This window comes from Protopterus annectens, chromosome 7.part1, assembly GCF_019279795.1.
Source record: "Protopterus annectens isolate FY-2018-M chromosome 7.part1, PAN1.0, whole genome shotgun sequence".
Lineage (NCBI taxonomy): Eukaryota > Metazoa > Chordata > Ceratodontiformes > Protopteridae > Protopterus > Protopterus annectens.
This window is the reverse complement of record NC_056740.1, coordinates 326,168,564-326,190,121: the sequence shown is the minus strand read 5'-3', so window position 1 is coordinate 326,190,121 and position 21,558 is coordinate 326,168,564. Positions and strand designations below refer to the sequence as shown.

The 21,558-nt window shown below is 43.5% G+C and overlaps 1 protein-coding gene across 1 annotated transcript in view; it reads right to left on the bottom strand.

The window, feature by feature from the left end:
• QARS1 (glutaminyl-tRNA synthetase 1) overlaps positions 1–21,558 on the bottom strand; it is a 1,547,311-nt gene that overhangs the window by 502,274 nt on the left and 1,023,479 nt on the right. The window contains exon 12 of the mRNA XM_044078737.1: positions 18,712–18,790. Within this exon, the coding sequence (XP_043934672.1) occupies positions 18,712–18,790 (79 nt within the window). The remainder of the gene's footprint in view (positions 1–18,711; positions 18,791–21,558) is intronic.

The following is a 21,558-nucleotide window of genomic DNA, read 5'->3' as shown; positions in this document are numbered from 1 at the left end:
CATCCCCATAGTGCCTTTTTTAGGCAATGCCAAAAGGAAAGTACTTCCAACATAGCAAATCAAAACCAAGAAAATCTAAAAGTATTACTGCTCAATGCTAGGAGTTTGCACAAAAACCTCTACTCCCTAGCTCTCTTCACCCTACAAAATGCTGATGTGTGTGCGGTCACTGAGACATGGTTTAAAGCCACGGACAGCACACCAACAGTGCAAGGTTATAATGACTTCCACACATTGAGACCAGCTAATACATAGACAGAGATTAAAGGTGGAGGTGACTCAATTTACATCAATAAATAAATATACCTCAACGCTAGTCAAACAAGACAACAAACTTGAGCTGTGCCATGTTCAAGTCACCTTAGGTAAAATCCAATATCACTTCCTTGCAAGCTACAGGTTCCCCTTTATGACCCAGGAAATTTGTACACACAAAATCCTTGGACCAGACTGTCAAACCAGAAGTGCAACCATATTGGATCAGGTCTTCACTAATACGGGGGACTGCTGCACACCTCCTACTGTAATATCTTCCCAGGTAAGGTCATACCACAATAAGAAGTTATGTACCTACCATAACGTTCCATGTTAGTTGTCTTCTTCTCGCCTTCTTTCTTGCTGGTTGGGTTCGGAGCCGACTCTCGGCTCCGACTCAGCCATTTTCTAAAGCTCGAGAGCTACTTACTGGCTCGAGGCCTCCCTATATCCCACAATGCCTGGTGCTAGACCCCCAGATCTCGTTTGGAAGACCTAACACCATAATAATACAAGAGGACAACTGTCCCAAAAGCAAGACTTCAGCTAGAGGCTGAAGAAAAAGGTAGAGGACATAAAATGGTGAAGACTCAGCCAGTGACAAGACTCGTAGGAGGACTCTTCTCGGTCCATCTAGGCTATAAGGATGGAGGGTGGGACGCAAGAAAGAAGGCGGGAAGAAGACAACTACCATGGAACGTTATGGTAGGTACATAACTTCTTAATGTTAAGTTGTCTCTCTCGCCTTCATTCTTGCTGGTTGGGACAGCGTCCCTAGCACCTTAGTCCTGGGTGGCTCATCGGAACAGACTCTTGAGCACAGTGGAACCAAAATCAGCTCTGTTCCTAGAGGCCAGATCCAATTTATAATGTGAAAAGAAGGTATGAGGGGTGGTCCATGTGGCCGCCGCACAAATGGCTCCCATAGGTAGCCTTGATTGAAAAGCTACCGACGTAGCTAAAGCCCTAGTAGAGTGGCCTTTAGGTTTAGCAGGGAGTTCTTTACTCCTCAACTGATAGACTAGGGTAATAATAGAGGACAACCACCTGGATAAGGTTACTTTAGACACTGGTCGACCTTGCTTACCCTCCACATAGGACAGGAAGAGTTGGTCTGATTTCCTTATTTGCTCAGTCCTATGCAAATAGAAACGTAATTGCCTATGAACGTCCAACTGGTGTAACTTGTGTTCAGCTTTGCTGGAATAATTTGGAAAAAAGACTGGCAGATCGATGGATTGATTCAAATTGTTCTCGGAGGGGACCTTAGGAAGGAACGAAGGATTAGTCCTGAGTGAAACTCTGTCCTTATGGAAAACTAGATAAGGAGGATGAACACAAAGGGCTTGAAGTTCAGAAACTCTCCTCGCTGAAGTAATGGCCACCAAAAAGAGGGTTTTCCAAGAAAGCAATTTCAAGGAGCAGGAAGCTGCCGGTTCAAAGGGAGGCACTATCAAGGAAGCTAGGATCAAATTCAAGTCCCATGGAGGTGGGGGATCTCTCACTGGAGGCCTGAGCAAGATTGTTCCTTTCAGAAAGGCTTTGCAAAGCTTATGGGACATGATGCTGGTTTCTGACAGGCCCGTATGGAAATTAGAGATTGCCGCTAATTGAACTCTAAAGGTGGCTGACGAGGAGCCCGCCTGAAAAAGTTCTGCTAAGAAGTCCAGAACATTACGGACAGGGACCATGAAGGGATCTATATTTCTAGCCTCTGCCCAGAAAGAAAAACGTTTCCACTTACTAGCATAAGTCTTCCTGGTTGTAGGTTTGTGCTTAGAAAGGATAATCTCACTCACTGAATTAGAAATACTGGGAAGCCTGGCTAAGGTTGGAAGTGGAGCAACCATGCCGTGAGGTTGAGAGACTGAAGAGACTGATGCAGCCCGCCCGACTCATGGATCAGGAGGTCCAGAACTGGGTCCAGATTCCAAGGTTGCTCTAGAAGGTGACTATGCAATAATGGGAACCAGATTTGTCGAGGCCAGTAGAGGGCAATGAGGATCATCCTGCAACCCAGCACGGTAGCTTTCTGAATTAGTTTGGGAATTAGTGGAAAGGGTGGGAATGCATACAGAAGTCCCTGGGGCCAATCGTGAACTAGAGCGTCTCTGGGGGAGTGTCCAGGAAGAGGGAAGAGAGTGAAGAAACTGTCGCACTTGCTGTTGAGAGGAGTTGCGAAAAGGTCGCAGCAAGGCTGACCTCATTTGCGGAAGATTCTGTCCGCTACTGTCCGGTTGAGAGACCACTCGTGAGGCATGAGAATATCTCTGCTTAGCCTGTCCGCTATGATGTTGGACTTCCCAGGGATGTGCGCTGCTGTCAGAAACCGTTGAGAGGAGATCGCCCAATGCCATAGTCTGAGTGCTTCTCGACATAAGGGATATGACTTGGTTCCGCCCTGCTTGTTGATGTACCACACTACAGACATATCTGTCTGAATTGCAATGGTCCCAGTGGGTAGAGAGTTCTGAAGAGCTTGCAACACTAAAAGCACCGCCCTCATCTCCAAGACGTTTATGTGCAAGTGGTACTCGTGGGGTTGCCAGATGCCCTGGACAGTCCTGCCCTGAAAATGCCCCCCCAACCGATCAGGGAGGCATCTGTGGTCACCGTGGCAACTGGAGGAGGAAGGACAAATGGTCTGCCCTGGGGTACTGATGGAGAGACCATCCACCAAGCCAAGTGGTCTTTGCATAACTGTGTGATTATTATCTTGTGAGACAAAGGAAGTTGTTGAAAGGACCAAAAAAAGCATCCACTGGAGAATCCTCATGTGAAAACGAGCCAGGGGAACTAATATAATTGCTGCTGCCATGAGACCTAAGGTTTTTAGGACGAATCTGGCCTGAATCTTTCTGCATCCTAATAATACCTGTACATGTCAGCGAATGTCTGCCACTCTGTCTACTGAAGTCTTGCGGACAGATCTTTCGTATTTAATCTTGCGCCTATAAAGGTTAAAGACTGACAAGACGACAATGCAGACTTTTCAAAATGTATTGAGATACCTAGGTTGGAGCATGTTTGGATGGTATAATCCTGGCTCTCAGCAATTGATGTCTGGTGGTAGCAGTAAGGAGCCAGTCATCTAGATATGGAAACATCTGGAATCCCTGCCGTCTCAGGTGAGCGGTAACCACTGCCATGCATTTGGTGAACACCCTGGGGGCTGTGGTGAGACCAAAGGGCAGGGCTCTGAAATGGTAATGACTGGCTCCCAGCCGGAAGCAGAGAAACCTTCTGGAACGCCTGTCCATTTTGATGTGGTAGTACGCATCCTTAAGATCTATGGAGCACATCCAATTGTCCTGACCCAAAAAGGGTAGAATGGACTGAAGCGTGACCATCCGGAACTTCATTCTTTGAACAGACTTGTTCAGTCTGCTGAGATCCAAAATGGGTCTCCAGTCCCCTGTCTTTTTTGGTACCAAAAAGAACTTTGAGTAAATTCCGGATCCTTGCTGGTCTGCTGGGACTTGTTGGATGGCCCGTTTTTTTAGCAGTCTTGAAATTTCTTGTACTGCCTGTTCCCTTAGACTGGGTGGAACATCTGGGATGGGGTTGTTTGATTTTAAAGGAGTGTGGACAAATGGGATTTTGTAACCTCCGAATATGATAGACTGTACCCATCTGTCTCGAGTGATGAGACACCAGGCTTCTGGGTACAGAGACAACCTTCCCCCGACTGCCTCCGAAGGCGGACAGCCGGGCAGCCCTTCAGGGGTGCTGGAAGGGCTTGTCAGAGAAAGATTCTCTGCTGCCCTGATTCTGCGGACCCCCTCTGCCCCGCAGGCGGCGTCTATTGTTGTTCCCTCCTCTGCCTCTGGAGGGAAAGTCGCCACGTGTGTCAGGCACGGCTCGCTGGGGTTTCCGGAACCACATCTTCCCACTCTTCTGACCCTTAGGGTATGGTCTAGAGGGAGTGGAAAAATGGACTCCCACGGCAGAGAGAGTCTTGCCTTCCTGCTCACACCTGGTAAGTGTATCTTTCACCTGAGGTCCAAACAGAGCCGAACCATCAAAAGGGGTGTTGGTGAAAGACGCCTTGAAGGGATAAGCGAAGTTACATAACCGCATCCAGGCATGTCTTCTCAAAGCCACGCCTGTGCCTGCGGCTCTACTCGCCCCATCAGCCGCATACTAAATGAGCCGCATGGAGGAGTTAACGATAGAATTAAGAGTCGACAGCTGGGAGTTTATCTCGTCTTGAGCCCCCGCAGCTGATGGATCTTGCAGGGTATCTCCTAGCTCCTTGAGGAGATCCCTCTGAAGACGGGTGAAGTGGCACAAATAATCGACCGCATGGAGGAGGTCGCTGAGGAAGACATCCGCTTCCCGTATCTATCCATCATCCTAGACTCTATTAGGGGGATAGACAGGTACAGAAGTGTCAACCAACTCCTTTTTTGTGGCAGCTGCTACCACCATGGCATCAACGGGGACACCCTTTGTCAGAAACTGTTTATCTTGAGGGGCCGTAATAAACTTAGTGGGCCTGCGGGGGGTTAGTTCCAGTATGTCCAGAGCTGACCATGCCTTCCGAGCCACCACTTCCATTAATGGATCGAAAGGCGGAGACACCCAGGAGGTGGAGGGGCGAGAACCAAACGCATCCAAGTATACCAACTCGTCCTCAGAAGGGTTAAGGGCAGACCAGTTCCCCCTCTGCTTAAGGATCTCAAGTATGTCTGAGAAAGAGACATCTTCCGATTCCTCCAAGTCAGTATCTGACGTGACCGACTCTGGGGAGTCAACATGTTTCCTCTTACATTTCCTCTTTCGAGGGGGCTCCTCTGAAATCTCAGGGGAGGCCTTGGAAGAGGAAGATACACCCAGTGGGGTGACCTGGAGCGTTTGATCCCCTCGCTTGGGCCTGGAGGAGGGGCAGAGACCGAAGCAGGCACCCTGGGGGAGGAGCTGAAAGGGCTGATCGAGGTGCAGACTCAGAAGTCTGCACGCTCCTCATGACCTCGAAGGCACCCCTGTCCGGCAGAGAAGAGGGCCCCCGCTCCGATGAGACGGGAATCCTCTCTGGCACCGAAAGGGACGGCTCCGAGGCCGATGTAAGAGCCGAGCTTACCTGCACCGAGGCTCCGAGAGGGAGAACGGGGTCGGACAAGGGTCCGATGCCACTTGCCCCCTCGGAGTCGACGAGGGAGACTCTGCACCCAGATCCCTCCAAGGACGGAACCATTGAAGAGATTGGAGCCGACGAAGGAGCGGAAAGGGGAAGCATCGGCGCCGACGTTTCCAGGATCCAAGCCCCAACAAGCTCTGGCTCCGAACTGACGGGAGGAGTTGGAGGAGGAACTACTTCAGAAAAAGGAGCAGCCACAGCCTGATGAGGAGGGCTAGTTAACATTTTAGCCAGGGCCTGCGATTTGAGGAGTCTGCTAACCACTCTCTCCAAGTCATGATCGGACAGCCTCGAGGACTGAGAAGAGTGGGACCTATGGCTCCGTTCAGACTGTAGCAAAGGTGATCCTGGAGCAGAGCGAATCGACTCCAGGGATGGCGACCTGGATCACTTACAGCTCCCTGACGGCTCCGACACCAAGGTCAGAGCAGAGAGAAATTTTGATAGCTCGGTTCCGTCCGGAACCGAAATTGAAGCAGACGCTCCACTTGGCGACGGCTCCATACTGGGAGCCGACGGCTTGGTGGGCTTAGGGGTTTTCGCTGGCTGAGACTTTGCTGGAGACCCCTTGGGTTTTAGTAACCCCTGAGAATTAACTTGTTCCTACACTCCTGCAGGACTCTCAGACTAAAGGCATGACATACCGAGCAAGAGTCCTGCAGGTGTAGGGCACCCAAACAATAAACACAAGAAGTGTGACTGTCTGTCAGACATTTTCTGACAGCACGAGTCACACTTCTTGAACCCCGATACCTTGGTATCCTTTGACATTTATAGAAAAAAAGGAATACCAATGGATGAAATTTAGACTAGTGCAAAAACAAAACACACACTCATACACACACACTAGTCCCACACCTTCACACAAAAGAATTTAAGGTAACTATACTAACAAAACTAAGAGACTATGATCTTAGACTACAAAGGCTAAACACTACTTCCTACTGAAAAAACAATATAAAAGGGAAGGGGATAGCCTCTAACTTAAAACGGCCTTCTTAGGGAGATAGGGGGGGGGGGGGAACTCTCTAAGTAAAAACGAGTTTCCTAAGGGTCAGAAAACACAGGGAAAACTAAGACTAGTCTACAGTACTACTCTGATTTAACAAAAAATTTGAAAAATATACTCAAAAGTTTAACTACTAAAATTACAAGAGATTAATACGTCCTGAGCCAGTGAAGAGCAACCTCGTAGCTGAAGCGGCAAACGAGATCTGGGGGTCTAGCGCCAGGCATTGTGGGATATAGGGAGGCCTCGAGCCAGTAAGTAGCTCTCGAGCTTTAGAAAATGGCCGAGTCGGAGGCGAGAGTCGGCTCTGAACCCAACCAGCAAGAATGAAGGCGAGAGAGACAACTTAACATCATGGTCTCTTCTGAAGTAAAACTAAAACCTGGACCCCTAGCTTGTTTGTTTTTGTTGTTCTTCTTTCGGCTTTTCCTGGTTAGGGGTCGCCACAGCAGAACTCCGGTCCGCTAATGATTGGCAGTAGATTTTTATGGTGCTGAGGTGCCAGCTTGACGCCCAACCTTCAACGAAGGCACGCCCATTCACACATGTCTTTCGAACACCACTCGACTGCGGGGAGGACATGCAGACTCCACACAGAAGGCGCTCCAAGCTGAGAATCGAATGGGAGAACCTCTTGCTGTGAGGCGACAATGCTACCACTGCACCACCATAGCTTCCAAAATCTGGACCCCTAGCTAAACATGGAATATTCAGGAACTACTGTAAGGCTAACTTCCTGCTATTAAGTGATAACCTAGCAAAATTTCAAGCCCTCAAAAACCCTGAGAACACTGCTGCCTATGCAGATCTGTTCACAGAAACCCCATACAAGCATGTTAATAGCTGCACAGAGGCAGCTGTACCTACCAGGAAGTAGTACAGAACTAGCTCAAAAAACAAGTCACCCAGGTGAAATCACAAAATCAATAGACTGTAAACCAGAAGGAAGAAAATCATGGCAAAAATCAGAAGGTGCAGCACCCAGCAGGATAAAAATACTCTCAAACTAAAACAACTTGGAGGACACAAAGTCTATCAAGCCAAATTAGGGGCAAATTTAGCCTCCCAGGCCAAGGACAACCACAAGGCATTCTTTAGCTATGTCTGCAACCTTAAAGGCAATACCCAACAGTGTGCAGAGCTCAATGGTACGTGGAGCCACCTATACTGAGCCAGAAGATATAGCAAACCTACTTGCCAACAAATTCAGTTCCAAATTTATCCTTCTCGCCCCCTCAACCTTCCCTCAGAAAATGCCATCAAATATAACTCCCCTGCTATCACTAGGGAACAGGTCCTTAATGCTCTCTCTAAGGCCATGGACACTGCATCAATGGGCCCTGACAATATTCCAGGGTGCCTTCTAAACAGCATGAAAAATGACCTATCAGGTCCTCTGGAATTGCCATTTAAGTGTAGCCCCCAAACAAGCTTCATGCCTTATGAATGGAGAACAGCAACAGTCATCCCTCTGCAAAAAGTTGTCCTATCTACAGACCCTGTAAACTACAGACCCATAAGTCTCACTAGTCTTTTATGTAAACCATGGAAAAGTATCATTACGGGATCATTAGTGACATACTAAACCTCCAGACACTGGAACAAACAGGGTTTGGCTTTGTCAAGGGCAGGTCATGCCTACGCAAACTGGTGGACTTCTTTGAGAAAGTGACAAAAGCAATGGATGAGGGCAAAATGGTTCACACTACCTATGTTGACCTGGCCAAGGCATTTGACACAATACCCCACTTGTGTGTTGTTGACAAATTCAAGAGTTTAGGTACAAACCCATATATCAGCCGGTGGATACCCAACTAGCTCAAACAGGACCCAGAGAGTTAGAATTGGGGAGTCCACGTCTACAAAGAGGCCAGTTACACAACCACTCCTTTTTGGCATTTACTTTTTTGAAGTCAAGGCCAGTGTCAATGGTCTCTGGCTGACTACATCTGCAAATGACTGCAAATTAGGAGTGGTCATTGAATCCCAAACTGGTACACATGCTCTCCAGGAAGGGCTGACACAGACAAACAACTGCTGTCAGAGCCATGGAATAAAACTAAATGCTAAGAAATGCATTATAGTATTTTAGGAACATGTTATAGGGTTTAATACTGAGCCCAGTTCCTGTAGAAAGCTGTTGCTTTCTTGGGTCACTGCAGGAGCTCTACAGGTAGTTAAATGTATGGTATGAACCTTTCCGATGGTTATCTGGACATAAAGCTCTACTGCATCATGCTGCTTTCCCAGCCTTGATTACAGTCTTTTCTAGATAAGAATGAGACACCTCCATCTTTTTTCCCTTCCTGAACAGGCCGGCACAGCTGGAGTATTTTCCGCAATTTTAAACTATGCCTCAGTCACTACACAGATGCCTACATTCTCCAGGGTGAGGAATGCTTGTTGGGAGTAGAGTTTTACTTAGGCTCCTAGCACTGATCAGTAACACCTTCATATTTTTCTATGCTTATTTGTTTTTGAATATTCTGCTGCAACCCCCAAGTATGCAAATGACACTCTTATCCAGGTGAGAGATTCAAGATGATTCAAAAGACTCCAAACATAAGCAACAGCCTCAATAAGGAAAAAAATGTGAATACCTTGCAGTCTGCAATAGGCTATCACAGGAGCTAAGGACTTTAACTCACCTGGAACAGTGGATAACCCAAAGGATAATGCAGAGAACTGAAAGTATAATCCAGACACAGAAAATCGACACTTGAAATCTGCATCTACTGGAATGCGACAATAAATATCCTTTAAATCTACAGTTGCCAAAAAACTAAAGATAACAATTTGTGAAGGAATAGCATTTTGAACTTTGGAACTTTCACAAAATGATTGAGAGAAAATATCTAGGATTGATCTCAATGAAGCTCCTTTAATACCAGGAACATTCTTGAGTAAAACCTTGTTTAAAAAGGATGTCACAAGGTACTGTAGTAGCAGGGAAAAGAGCCATGAGTGTGGTAAGGCAGAAGACAAACCAAAGCTGTTTGGTAACTTTGTTACTGAGGAACGATTTCAGAGGGTAGTTATGGACCCCTGTGGGGCACCTCTGTACTCAAGCTCCACAGGTAAGAAATACATCCTAATGGTGGACTATGCCACAGATACTCAGACATGATGACTCGTCTTCCAATGAGGCTCAGAAGGTGGCAAATGCTTTGCTACACCTTTATAGCAAGGTAGGATTTACCTTCAGAAATACTGTCAGATAAGAGATGACAGAGCTGTTGGCCTATTTGTAGAAGAATTGTGGGGTAAAGTATTTAAAATCTACATCACACTATCCATAGACCAATGGTCTGGTAGGGAGATTAAACTCTACGCCGAAGACCAAGTTGAAGACATTTGCTAACCCATTTAAGACGGAGCACAAGTAGCTGCCCCATTTCCACTTCCCATGCAAGGAGTTATCTCATAACTCCACATTCTTTTCAACCTTGGAGCAGTTGTTCAGTCACAGGTTAAAGACCCTTGATTTGATTCATGACGAGTGGCAGGGTGAGTGCAATTCACACACGAGTCTGCTGTAGTGTATATACTACACTTCAACACTGCATGTGGGGAATTCAAGGGATGGGCCAGGAGCACCTGGCATACGCACACAGCAGCACAATGTCTGGTATGACAGGATGGTCAGAGGGTATTCTGACGGGCAGAAAGTAATGGTGCACATCTCTGTTAAATGCAAGTTGCAGGTAGCAAGAAAGATCCTGTCACCAGTGTGAAAAAGGTGAGAGATCTAGTTAAGGTATTTTAGTGGTAAGGTTTGACTTTTTTTCCTTTTAAATATTCTATCTGTGCAAATAATTGCTGTTTTTTATATTCTGTGCAGAACTGTTTAGACCTCTGCAAAATGAATTTGCATTAGCACTGGCTTAAGCTATTCTCTGAAGGTTTTGTTTATTCACCATTACGATCTTGTGGCAGGTATTTCTTTATTAATTTTTACTTGAACACAGAGAATTTAGTACTGAAGATTGTCAAGCTGTGGTACCATCCTCTAACTGGACAGACTGCTTAAAGCATATTACTGCTGTTTGTTTTAATACTTTATTTGGCTACAGATCAAGAGTAGCACTATAGCTGGTGGGTCTCTAACCAAATGTTTAGAGTGGCAGTTCAATGTTTCCAGAATGAAAGGAAGGAGTGTGTGTGTGTGTGTGTGTGTGTGTGTGTGTGTGTGTGTGTGTGAGATAATTTGCCTGGAGGACAGTTAACACTGGGAGAAACTGGTCCGCATACACAGTGGTGAGAAAGGAGAGTGGTGTGCTAGGACAATGTAATTTCTGTAAGTGGTCAGCAAGACGTCCTAGTATGGGTGTAGGTTTTGGAATTTAGCAAAACCACAGTGCCTATTCCCGCACTGCATGGTCTTGAGGCCATGCTGTATTTGGTTACTGAATTAGATTTGTGTGGATTTTTTTTTTTTTACCTAGTTTGGTACTAGTAGTGTGACTTAAGAGACCACTCCCTAGTGGCCAGTAGGCTTATCTGTGGCAGTGGAGCAGATACAAGGACTACAGCCTTTGTCTCTCATGTACCCAGATGGTACATATTGGCAGTGTGGGATTTAAACCCCATCAATGCCAATTCTGCCACACATAGTATTGATGCTATGTCGGCACACTGATAAATTATGGTTTGCACTAGACTTCTCACAGAATATAGCTTTAAAAGCAGTAATAAGTATATTTCTCAATCTGTAATTAACAGAGAAAAAATTTAATCTACTTAACCACTTGGGGTAGATGAACTGTCTGAGGTACACAAACAACTTAGTAGCAAACTCATTTAATCAGTTCCAATTTCCTTAAGTTAGAAATAGTAGGTAGGCAGAATTAAGTATAGCATTCTAAGACTGGTCTTAAAGAGTTAACAGAATCACAAGGACATTGTCTGACCTACAACAAATTCTGCAAGTCATTAGTACAAAAAGTAATATGCCTACTTGTATAAAAACCTGGCTGTGGACATTAAATAAATGGTCTGAAGAAGCGGCAATGTTCAGGTCCTTACACCAGTAAGGAACATGAATAAATACTCCAATAGTATAAGGATAAACTTTGGTAAACTGATATAAATGTTCTGCTGTGCACTTTGGCAATTTCTTAGTTTCATAAGTAAGTACTAGGTTAGCTGCATTTGAGGGCCATTTTAAGCCTAGCCAACTTCCCTCAGAGGAGAAGAGCAAACCTTGTGCTTTGTGTCTGTGAGGTAAACACCTTAACCATTATACCAATCCCAAAGTAGGTTAAATGCCAGGTTATGTTTAAAAGCCCAGATTGCAAGATTGTCCAGTAAACCCAGGAATCTTAGTGAACCAAATCTGCACAATTAATACTCTAAGGTGTTCAGTAATGTTCTGACAAGGAAACCGTGTCAAAAGCTTTTTATAATAACCACAAAAATGCCAAACGGGATTGCCATTGCCAAATACATCCAAAACACTGATGTAAAAATGGATCAAATTTGTGAGCTGTGACCTATTACTAATAAATCTACGTTGGTAAGAGAAACTAAAAGCTGGAGTGGAAGAGATTATAAAACAAGTAAGAAAATCTAGATCATATACTTACCGGAACATTGGATATCTCTGGTCTCTGGACACTGGAACACCAGGACTGGGCCTTTGGTGAGCTCTGATGTCAGCAATGAACTCCTCACAAGCTCAAGCTTCTCCCTACCCATAACCTTCTACTCCTACTAAATCCTTCAGATCGATTATGCCAACATTTAGCAAATTCAGCTATCCATAAAGAAGCAGAGAAAAAAAAGGAAGTCAAGTCAAAGTAAACTTACAGACCCTCTCAAAGTATGATACTTTAGAGGGGGAAGGTGGGAGAGTTGTTCCAGTGGTCAGAGACCAGAGAAATCTAACATTTATTTATTTATTTACTTATTTGCAATTTGATTATCGGGGAAGTCCACTGGGCTGAATTGACCCATTTTCAGCGGAGGCCTGGGGAGAAAAGCTCCAAGATGCATTATACAATTTAGATACAAATGATAGTTAATATTAAAGATCTTATGTAGAATAGTTACTCATAAATGCATTCAATATCATGCATAGTTTAATTTATTAAGCTTGAAGTTAGGGATCAGACAGTTTCATTTGAGGAAAACAGATATGGGTTAGGTGTGGAAACAATTTACATACAAACCTTTTAAGAAAATGTAAATACTCTTTACATACACACATCAACAGTAGAATGCTATTTATAATATTTACAAGGTTGGGCTGTGTGAGGTGAGAGCTTAGAGAGAAGCTATAGAAATTGTTGAGAGCTTAGATAGGCTCATAGGAAGATAACTATGAGAGTTGTAAAGCTTGGGAACCAGAGCGAGAACCCCCTTGGATTAGGTTGGGTGAAGGCAGGTACATTTACATTTAGTGGACAGGTGTTTGAATAGCTGGGTTTTGAAGTTTTCTGAGTTTGGTATGGTTCTTAATGTGGAGGGAAGGGAATTCCATTTTTTCCTAGTGAGAAAGATAGGAGAAGTTGGCCAGCAGGACATTTAGGTTTATGGATAATAATAATTAAGTTTTGATTTTCAGATCTGACAGCTCTGTTGGGTGTATAAGGGGGAAGGATGTTAGTTAAGAGCGGGACATTTTGTTGGGTGAAATATAAGTCTATGTGCAGTAGTGAGTTGGAGATAGTCTAGGTAGTTTGGAAGTTCAAGCCAATTCAGGGATTGTAGGGTTAGGCAGTGATGGATGGTATTTTTAGATTTAGAGGCAAATTTAGAGATTTTGTTGTAGCAGTTTTCTAGTTTAGAGGTGATAGAGGAGAACAGGTTGGTTAGGAGAGGGACTCTGTATAATAAGGAAGGAAGCTAAATCGAGACCAGAGTTTGTCTGGTAGAGTTGGAGAGAAAGTGATTATTCCTATACAGCATACCTAGCTTTTGGTGGGTTTTCTTAATATTTTGTTGAATAAGAATATCAAACTTGACGTGTTCATCTATAGTAATGCCAAGTAGTTTGGCAAAGGGGACTACTTCTACAGGTGAGTTGGTTTGACTATAGACTTTGAAGTTGTTTTTATCGTAGGAGATGGTCTTTGTGGGAGGGAATAGTAGAATCTTTGATTTATTTGCATCGAGAGAGAGAGGTGGTTTTGGCACATCCAGTTTTCAGTTGTTGAGAAGGCAGTTTGGGTTTTAGTCAGCAATTCAGAGAGGTTTGAGGCAGAGCAGACTAAGGTTGAATCGTCTGTGTATTGAATGATTTTAGCATCAGGAATAGCAGTGTGAAAGTTATTGATGAAGATGTTAAAAAGCATTGGGCCAAGGATGGATCCCTGTGGTACGCCAGTTGGGGTAGGTAAGAAGGAAGAGATGGAGTTCTTCCATTTGACTGCCTGTGTTCTGTCTGATAGATAGCTGGAGAACCAGGATAAAGCATTATGAGAGAGATTAAGGTTTGAGAGATGACAGAGAAGGCGCTTGCGGGAAACAGTATCAAAGGCTTTAGACAGATCGAGTAAAGCAGTAGAAACTAAGTGGCCTGAATCTCGGGCTTGATTGATAGTTTCTAGGAAAGAGAGTAGAGTGGTTATTGTGCTATGGCCTGGACGGAAGCCATGCTGGATAGGAGTGAGATGATTGTTTTGGGGAAAGGCACAAGTTGGAGGTGGATGCATTTTTCTAGGATTTTGGAGACTGGTGAGAGGAAAGCAATGGGGTGAAAGTTTGAGATGCTGGTATTTTTGCCTCCTTTATGAAGAGGAAGAATATAAGCTGGGCGCCAGAGTTTGGGGATGTGTGATTCTTTTATGGATCGGTTGATGATGCTGATTGGGAGTGCAATGCACGGTTGCGGAGCTGTTTATATTGGAGCAAGGTATTGTCCAGTTTATTGTTTTGGTAAAGCTTCCATAGTTTGTCTCTGTGGTGCATAATCTGTTTTGTTTCTTTGGATAGCCAAGGAGCAGTTTTAGTTTTTATCCTTTTGTTTCTTAATGCGGCTAGTGAGTTTAAAGTATCAAGGAAGACAGAGTTGAAGTATTCTACAGCCTTGTCAGGAGTAAGGATGTTTAGAATTTGCCAGTTCATTTGTTTGAAAGTATTTGAGAAAGTAGTTGGGTTGAAGCTACTGAGGTTACGAGTTTGAATGTACTGATGTTGTTGTGGTGAGGAACTAGTTGAGTGATGCTGGGAGGTGGTCGCTAAAGGCATCAGGAATTGTGCCAGAATTGGTTATTTTATTTGAATCTGAGACTATGATCCAATCTATAGTGGATCCGGGAGGGTTTATTTTGTTAGGTCAAGTGATGGAGAGGATTATTTGAGTGAAGGTATAGAGGTTAATGGATAGGGAGGGAGAGGGGCAATTGATTTTATTCGAGTCAATATTAAAATCACCAAGGATATAAGTTTCATAGTTAATTTCAGTAGAGGCCCATAGGAGAATATTTTCGAGCGTAAAGATATTGTTACCAGGTAAGATATATAGGGCAATGATGCAGATATTTTTATGTTTATTTAGTTTTACAATTCCAGCAGTTACTTCAGTGTTCTGGAATTGGAATTTGGAGGGGAATTAAGGTAAGAAGGTTGGAGTAGACTAGGGCAGTGCCTCCACCTTTTTTATTTAGTCAGTCATTTCTGAGACAATGAAATCCTGGGGGCAGAATTGGAATTTGGAGGGGAATTAAGGTAAGAAGGTTGGAGTAGACTAGGGCAGTGCCTCCACCTTTTTTATTTAGTCGGTCATTTCTGAGACCATGAATTCCTGGGGGCAGAATCTCAGAGTTGGAGATAAAGGGCTTGAGCCAGGTTTCAGAGATGGCTAAGATATCTGGTTGGTTATGGCTTAACCAAGCTTGAAATTGGTGTACTTTGTTGTTTAGGCTTTGTGCATTAATTGTAAAAATCTTTAGGGTGTTGAGATAGGAGGAAGAGGGTAAGGGATGAGTGTTGTTAATAAAGGATGTAGGACCAGGGTTAGGATGGATATCACCATCTTGGACTAGGTTGTTGAAGGAGATATCATTTAGCCATATTGGTCTGCCAGGCATGAATTTTGGTAGATTGGAGCAGGTGACAGTATCTTGACTTTAGAGGTGAAGAGTTTAGGGTGGAATAGGTGCAGAGGGTTGGGCTGAATGAGAGAAGACGAGATGGAGTGGAAATGGGAGTAAGAGTGAGGGGGAAGGTGGGTTTGTATGGTAGTTGTCTTTGTAGGTGGTATTGGACAAGCATATGTGGAATATGAGGTAGCATAGTATAAGGAAAGTAGGAACAGAAAGAGGATGCTGGGGGACTGGAGGGTGAGATAACTTGAGGAGAGCATGTTGGAGCAAAGAGTGAGTGGTATGAGTGGTTAGGAAAATAGAGAAGGCTATGAAGAAGAAAGGGTTTAAAAAGTGATGGAGGTATTCTAGAGATTTAAAGAAAGAGGAGGGGGGCTATAATTATTGGGTGGAGTACAGATTACAGAGTTTAAAAAGGATGGCTATAGGTGGGAGGAGTAATGAGGGGGGAGCTGGTATTGGGTAATTAGGCTAAGAGGGTGGGGTAAGATAGGTATAAAGCTAGGAGTACTGAGGGTGGGTGGGAACTGGGGGCAGGGTAGGGGAGCAGAGTGAGCCCGTAGGGCGAACGAAGTGGTAAAGAACACTAGAGGTGAGTATGGCAGAAAAAGTATCAGCAAAGAACAGTTTAAAGGCTGTAGCTGGAAGGTATGAGCTAAATATTTCCAGCCAGAAAAAGAAGGCTGCCTTTACAGAGGGTGGTTTAGCAGGGGGGAGAAGATATTTACAGTCTAAGGATATTAACTCATAACCAACTGTTTGTGAAAAAATAAAACTTGTTGGGATTATAAAGAATATCTAGGATTTATATTGGTAGATGCTGCCACCTAATGGTAGAAGGAGATAGCAAACAGCAGGAATAGTTGGACCAGAAACCAGAGAAATCTAACATTTCAGTAAGTGCATAACTTGTGTATTTCTCAGGTTCTGGCCAGACACAAACATAAAAGAATCCCCAGCTAACTTCGGTGGCTTAGCCCAGCAAAGCTTTAAGAATGATCACCCCAAAAGATGCTCTTGTCCTAGAAATTGAGTCAAGGGTGCAATGCTAAGCAAAGATATGCAGCATAGACTAAGCACCTGCTGCTGCTGCTATCTCTTCAAGTGGAACGTTATGTACAAACGTTGTGGAGGTGGCTTGAGCCCTAAAAGAGTGACCCTTTGCTGAAATGGTATGCTATTTGCTTGCTGTGGTTTAACAAGAAATGCAGTCAGAAATCCATTTAGCCAATGTAATCTTGATAATGTTTTGAACAAATCTGGCCATCAAAAAACTGACAGTTTACCTTTTCTGAAAGCCTTTGCATGATCCAAATAGAATCTTAATTGTCTATGCACATCTAGATATTACTACAATTACTCCCTTTTGTTACAGTATTTAGGAAAGAATCGTCTATTAAGAGGCGATCTCTGCTCGACTTACAAAGCCATGTCTGACCTAGCCCTGTTAGAAATATTACACCTAAAAAATCCCAATCCCTCCACAACACATGCACCAGGGACCTTAACCTCATTACCGCAATCAACAGAACATGCTGGAGGGACAGGTTCACAACCCAGAGACTGCCCATGCTCTGGAATAGACTTCTCATACATGTCAACCAGAGCACCTCACTGGCCCTTTTCAAGAGAAATCTTGATGAGTGGATGGGAAATAGAAAGTTTACCCCAGGGATCACTCCAGTGGCTCTACTTGATAGAGGCACTGGGAACTAAAGGTGGCATGATGCCAAGGCACTTCCATGGGCTAGGCTTGTAAAGGCTCCAGGGCCATTGACCTAGTACGCACCTACGAATATTGGATTGTGGATGTACTGGATAAGATTATTTTGACTTGCTACTGTGGGCAAAAAAAGTATGGTTTTGGTCTAAGAGATACCCATTCCTCAGGGAAGATAATGTAGGGTTACTGTGACAAAGGCACATGAAACTTGGAGACTCTTTTAGTTGAAGTAATAGCCACCAACAGGGTTGTTCTCCAGGACAACAAATTCTCGGCCCATGGTGGAAACTGTCTGGGCCAAGATGATACCATAATGAAGTTGGGCATTAACAAAGGCCAACATGTGTTCCTAGTCGAACTGTGCAGGACTCCTGAAGGATATGTGAAAGTGAACTGAAGCTACTGAGAGGGGTGTTGATAAAATCAGTCTGGCGAGATCTTTGTCTAATGAAAAGCTACCTATATGATATCACCAAGATACTGGAGGATTCCTGCAATGGAGGAGAGGACAGATTGGTCTGAGTGGCAACACTGGTCATTCCTTTCCTGGGACCTTGGGTAAAGATTGAGAAGCCTTTGAAGAGGGGGTTAAGTCTCTCAAACAGGTTGATTCTCTGCCTTTCTTCTCCTCTCTTCTAGAGTTGGTGGAGCCGAGGCTCCCACTGGTGAAGAGTCTGGTGAGAGAATACCCAAAACTATTAACTTGCTTCTGTGCTCAGACAGGGTTTGGGAACTATAATTCTAAACAGATATTGCAGCCTTTAGAGAGGTGTAATGCCCCTAAGCAATCCAAGAGTAATTTGTGGGAATTGTGTGATAATATTTTGTACCCACAAAGTTTTCACTTCTTAAAGCTTGTCTTTCTCCTAAATGCTAAATCTCAATTTTAAGTAGAAACAACTTCCTTACTACCAACTTCAAATCACCAGCAATTATACCTGAGAAAGAAAAGGAAAGATATCAGGTAGTTAATATGGCCAATGGCCCATATCGTGAGAGGGTAGGGAAGAAGAAGGCAGAACAGATAGTGACATAAGAAAAAATATGAAAAAGGAACAGCAAAGTGCCACAAAAGCCTAACACTGTATTCCCTAACAAATAAAGAAAAAATCTACTTAGTTGTAAACTATTAACAGAAAAAGTCCCTTTGAATACTCTGTTTGGAGATGTCGTCTGAAGGTGTCAATAACATCTGAAAAATTCAGCAGGAGAAGGGGGTTATGGGTAGAGAGGCGCTTCAGTTTGTGAGGAGTTTGTTATCACTAGAGGGCATCAACCTGAAAAATCCCACCAAAAGGATCCTTAAGGTTAAACCACTTGTACTGTACTTCCACAGATGATAAACCATCTCATATTGAAGTAGAAAGGTTTCTTACAGGAGAGGTGTTCCACTACTGCATAATATTTCAAGCTCTTCACAAGGCAAACACCACTTTAACAACATTACCACTCAACATCTATGTCAATATTTAAAAAGGGAAGAAAAAGAAAAATGTGATGCATAAGGTTAAACTATATAGCATTCTACCCCACTCACCTTCGAATCAGCTCCACAGCCCACTTGTACAATTGGTCAAAATAGTCAGAAGCATGAGTCACAGCATATGGTGTGTAACCTGAAGTAAAGCAAAGTAAGCATATGAATTTGCTTTCAAGAGCAATAATGCATTTATTCTCATAAGTCATTTCCAAAGAGTGCCTTAAAACATATGAAAAATAAACAGTACTAAAAGTACCACAATACAAGAACTTGCTGCAACACAGACAATTGGCAGGCTCACTCATTAGTTACAGCTATGTAGCATAAAACCTCAAGATTCGCATAAACTTTATGACACTGTACAAATGTGAACCACTACTATGATGTACACACATCATCAACCTTACAGAACAGCAAGTACTCCTTCCTTTGTTAAGCAGGCTTACACTTACAGCATATAAGTGGTTATGTTACCATGAAAGGGACAGTGGAAATATTGAAAAGGGAAAGAAAACGAAAGGCAGAATAGGGTTTAGTTTTAAAGGATCCTAAGATTAGTGAATCATGCCTCTGGCACAGGGAAAGTACTCACCTTTGCCAGCAGTAATAGAAACAGACAGGATGCCTGAAGGACAAGAGATTTCAAAGGCTGAATGGCCACATACCTATTAGCCTTCCTTAATGGCTGGGCACTGAGCTACTAAGAGCAAAGGTCAACTGCCTTAATCAACAGTGTACGAGAGGGAGCAATGAAGCAGGCCCTCAAGGCCAAGCAACATCTTGAATTAAATGTAACCTTGACCAATTTACTAAATTTACCAAAGATGCATGAAGTTAAAAGTGGAGTCCCCAGAGGTTCTGTGCTGGGACCGCTCCTGCTTGGCATCTACTTTTCTGAGGTTAAAAAAACAATGCCAAAGGGCTCTGGGAAGATGACTGCAAGTTAGGAGCAGACATGGAATCCTCAAATGACTTCGCCATCCTGCAGAAAGCTTTGCCCCAGATAAATAACTGGTGCCAAAATTCATGGACTGAAACTAAATTCTAAAAAAATATGTTAGTGTATCCTTTGGGAAGTCATCTACCCCAAGGAACTACCACATTGATAATACACCCCTAAGAGTTGACCCAGTTGTTTGGGATTTGGGAACGTATGTGGACAGTGATCTAAATTTTGATCAACATGTGTCTATAGTTGTAAGAATGTCCTTTTACACTGCACAACTTATAAGCAAAAGGATTGTGCCTATACCTATGGATGTCATTGACCTCCCCACCTTTAACTCAGCCCTCATTAGGCCAGTCATTGAATATAATGCCCCCTTCGGCATGTATCTGTTGCGACACAAGCAGCAAATGGAATGCCCACAGAGATACTTACTAAAAGGATACAAGGCCTAAACATGGAATGCCCACAGAGATACCTTACTAAAAGGATACAAGGACTAAACAACATGCCCTACACGATCCGATTCAAAGCCCTGTCACTATACTTGGTATCCTACAAACTGAGGAGAAATGAGCTGTATCTGGCATGCAGGGCAGATTTTCTTCACATCAGCATGTCAAATGGCATCAGAAATACTTGGTCTAAAGAGGTAACCCTCTTCTGCAACATCAACAGAACAGTCTGGAGGGAGAGATGGATCTTGCAGAGGATACCGCTGCTGTGGAAGACTCCCCATCCACATAAAACAAAGTTCATCCCTGTCCATATTAAACTCCAATGTAGATTGCTGGATGGGAACCAGAAAATTTACCCCAGAACTGCCCCCTGTACTACTAATGGACATATGCAGCTCTGAATTGCTTTATTCTATGAATGGGTCACCTCAAATCATCTATGGTATAATCCTACCTACTCTCATTAGGGATGATATATAATTATCGACCATGCCATGGGTAAGGCCAATCTATAACCAAATGGGATAGGTTACTTTGACCACAAAAAAAGGAAATTGGCTAGGCTTACAATGGCTCACAAATACAGCTATCCTAGTATTTACCTATGAACCTATGTCTTACTATTGCCCGTCCTCTACTAGAATTAGCATATTTACTATTTCACACAACTCTGTGTGAAGACAAGATTCTTGCAGGACAGACATTTTGCAGGTGCCCGGAAACCAGCATCCAGCCCAGATGGGGGTACAGAGGATGACATTTGTCAGAATCTGCCATCTGCATGCATACTTACTAGAACACTTTGTGGAACATGAGGAAGGCTTCTGTATACATCAAGGCCTGAGGTTCTGAGACTCTCTTGACTGATATGACTGCTATTAAGAATTATGTTTTCCAGGATAAGAATTTCAAGGCTGCAAAAACAGTTGCTTAAAAAGGGATAAGGCCAGCTTTTTCAGCATGAATCATGATCTTCTCTACAACCAACATCATGGATTCAGCGAAAGCCCTAAATACTATGACTACACTCTATACAGTCAGTAATGAGCTTTTACTGTAGTTTTATTTACAGATATTAATAGAGCCTTCTAAACAATCACTCACTACCACTTTTAAACACCTTTATTAAATTATCACTTAAGACACAGGCACACATACATTAATAGAGAAGAAAACACAGTATATCAACATTTTTTTTGTCTTTACAACTGTTACTCAATCCAACATTACACAATGCTCTGAATTCTAGCCTTAACTTAAACCTCAATCCTCCTCCTGAACATTATTCAGTATGTACTGGTTCCACAAATTCGACTTATTTCAATGCAATTTGTTCCTTCCCTTTCTAAAAGATCCTATCTCCAGTTCTTTTATATCTTTTACAATATGCAGTACTTCAAATACAGTTGGATTAGATTCTGATTTTAATTTTCTAGTAACTGCTTTTTTGGCAACCAACAGAATAAACTTAATTCTGTGGGAAATGTGGTGAGGGAAAGG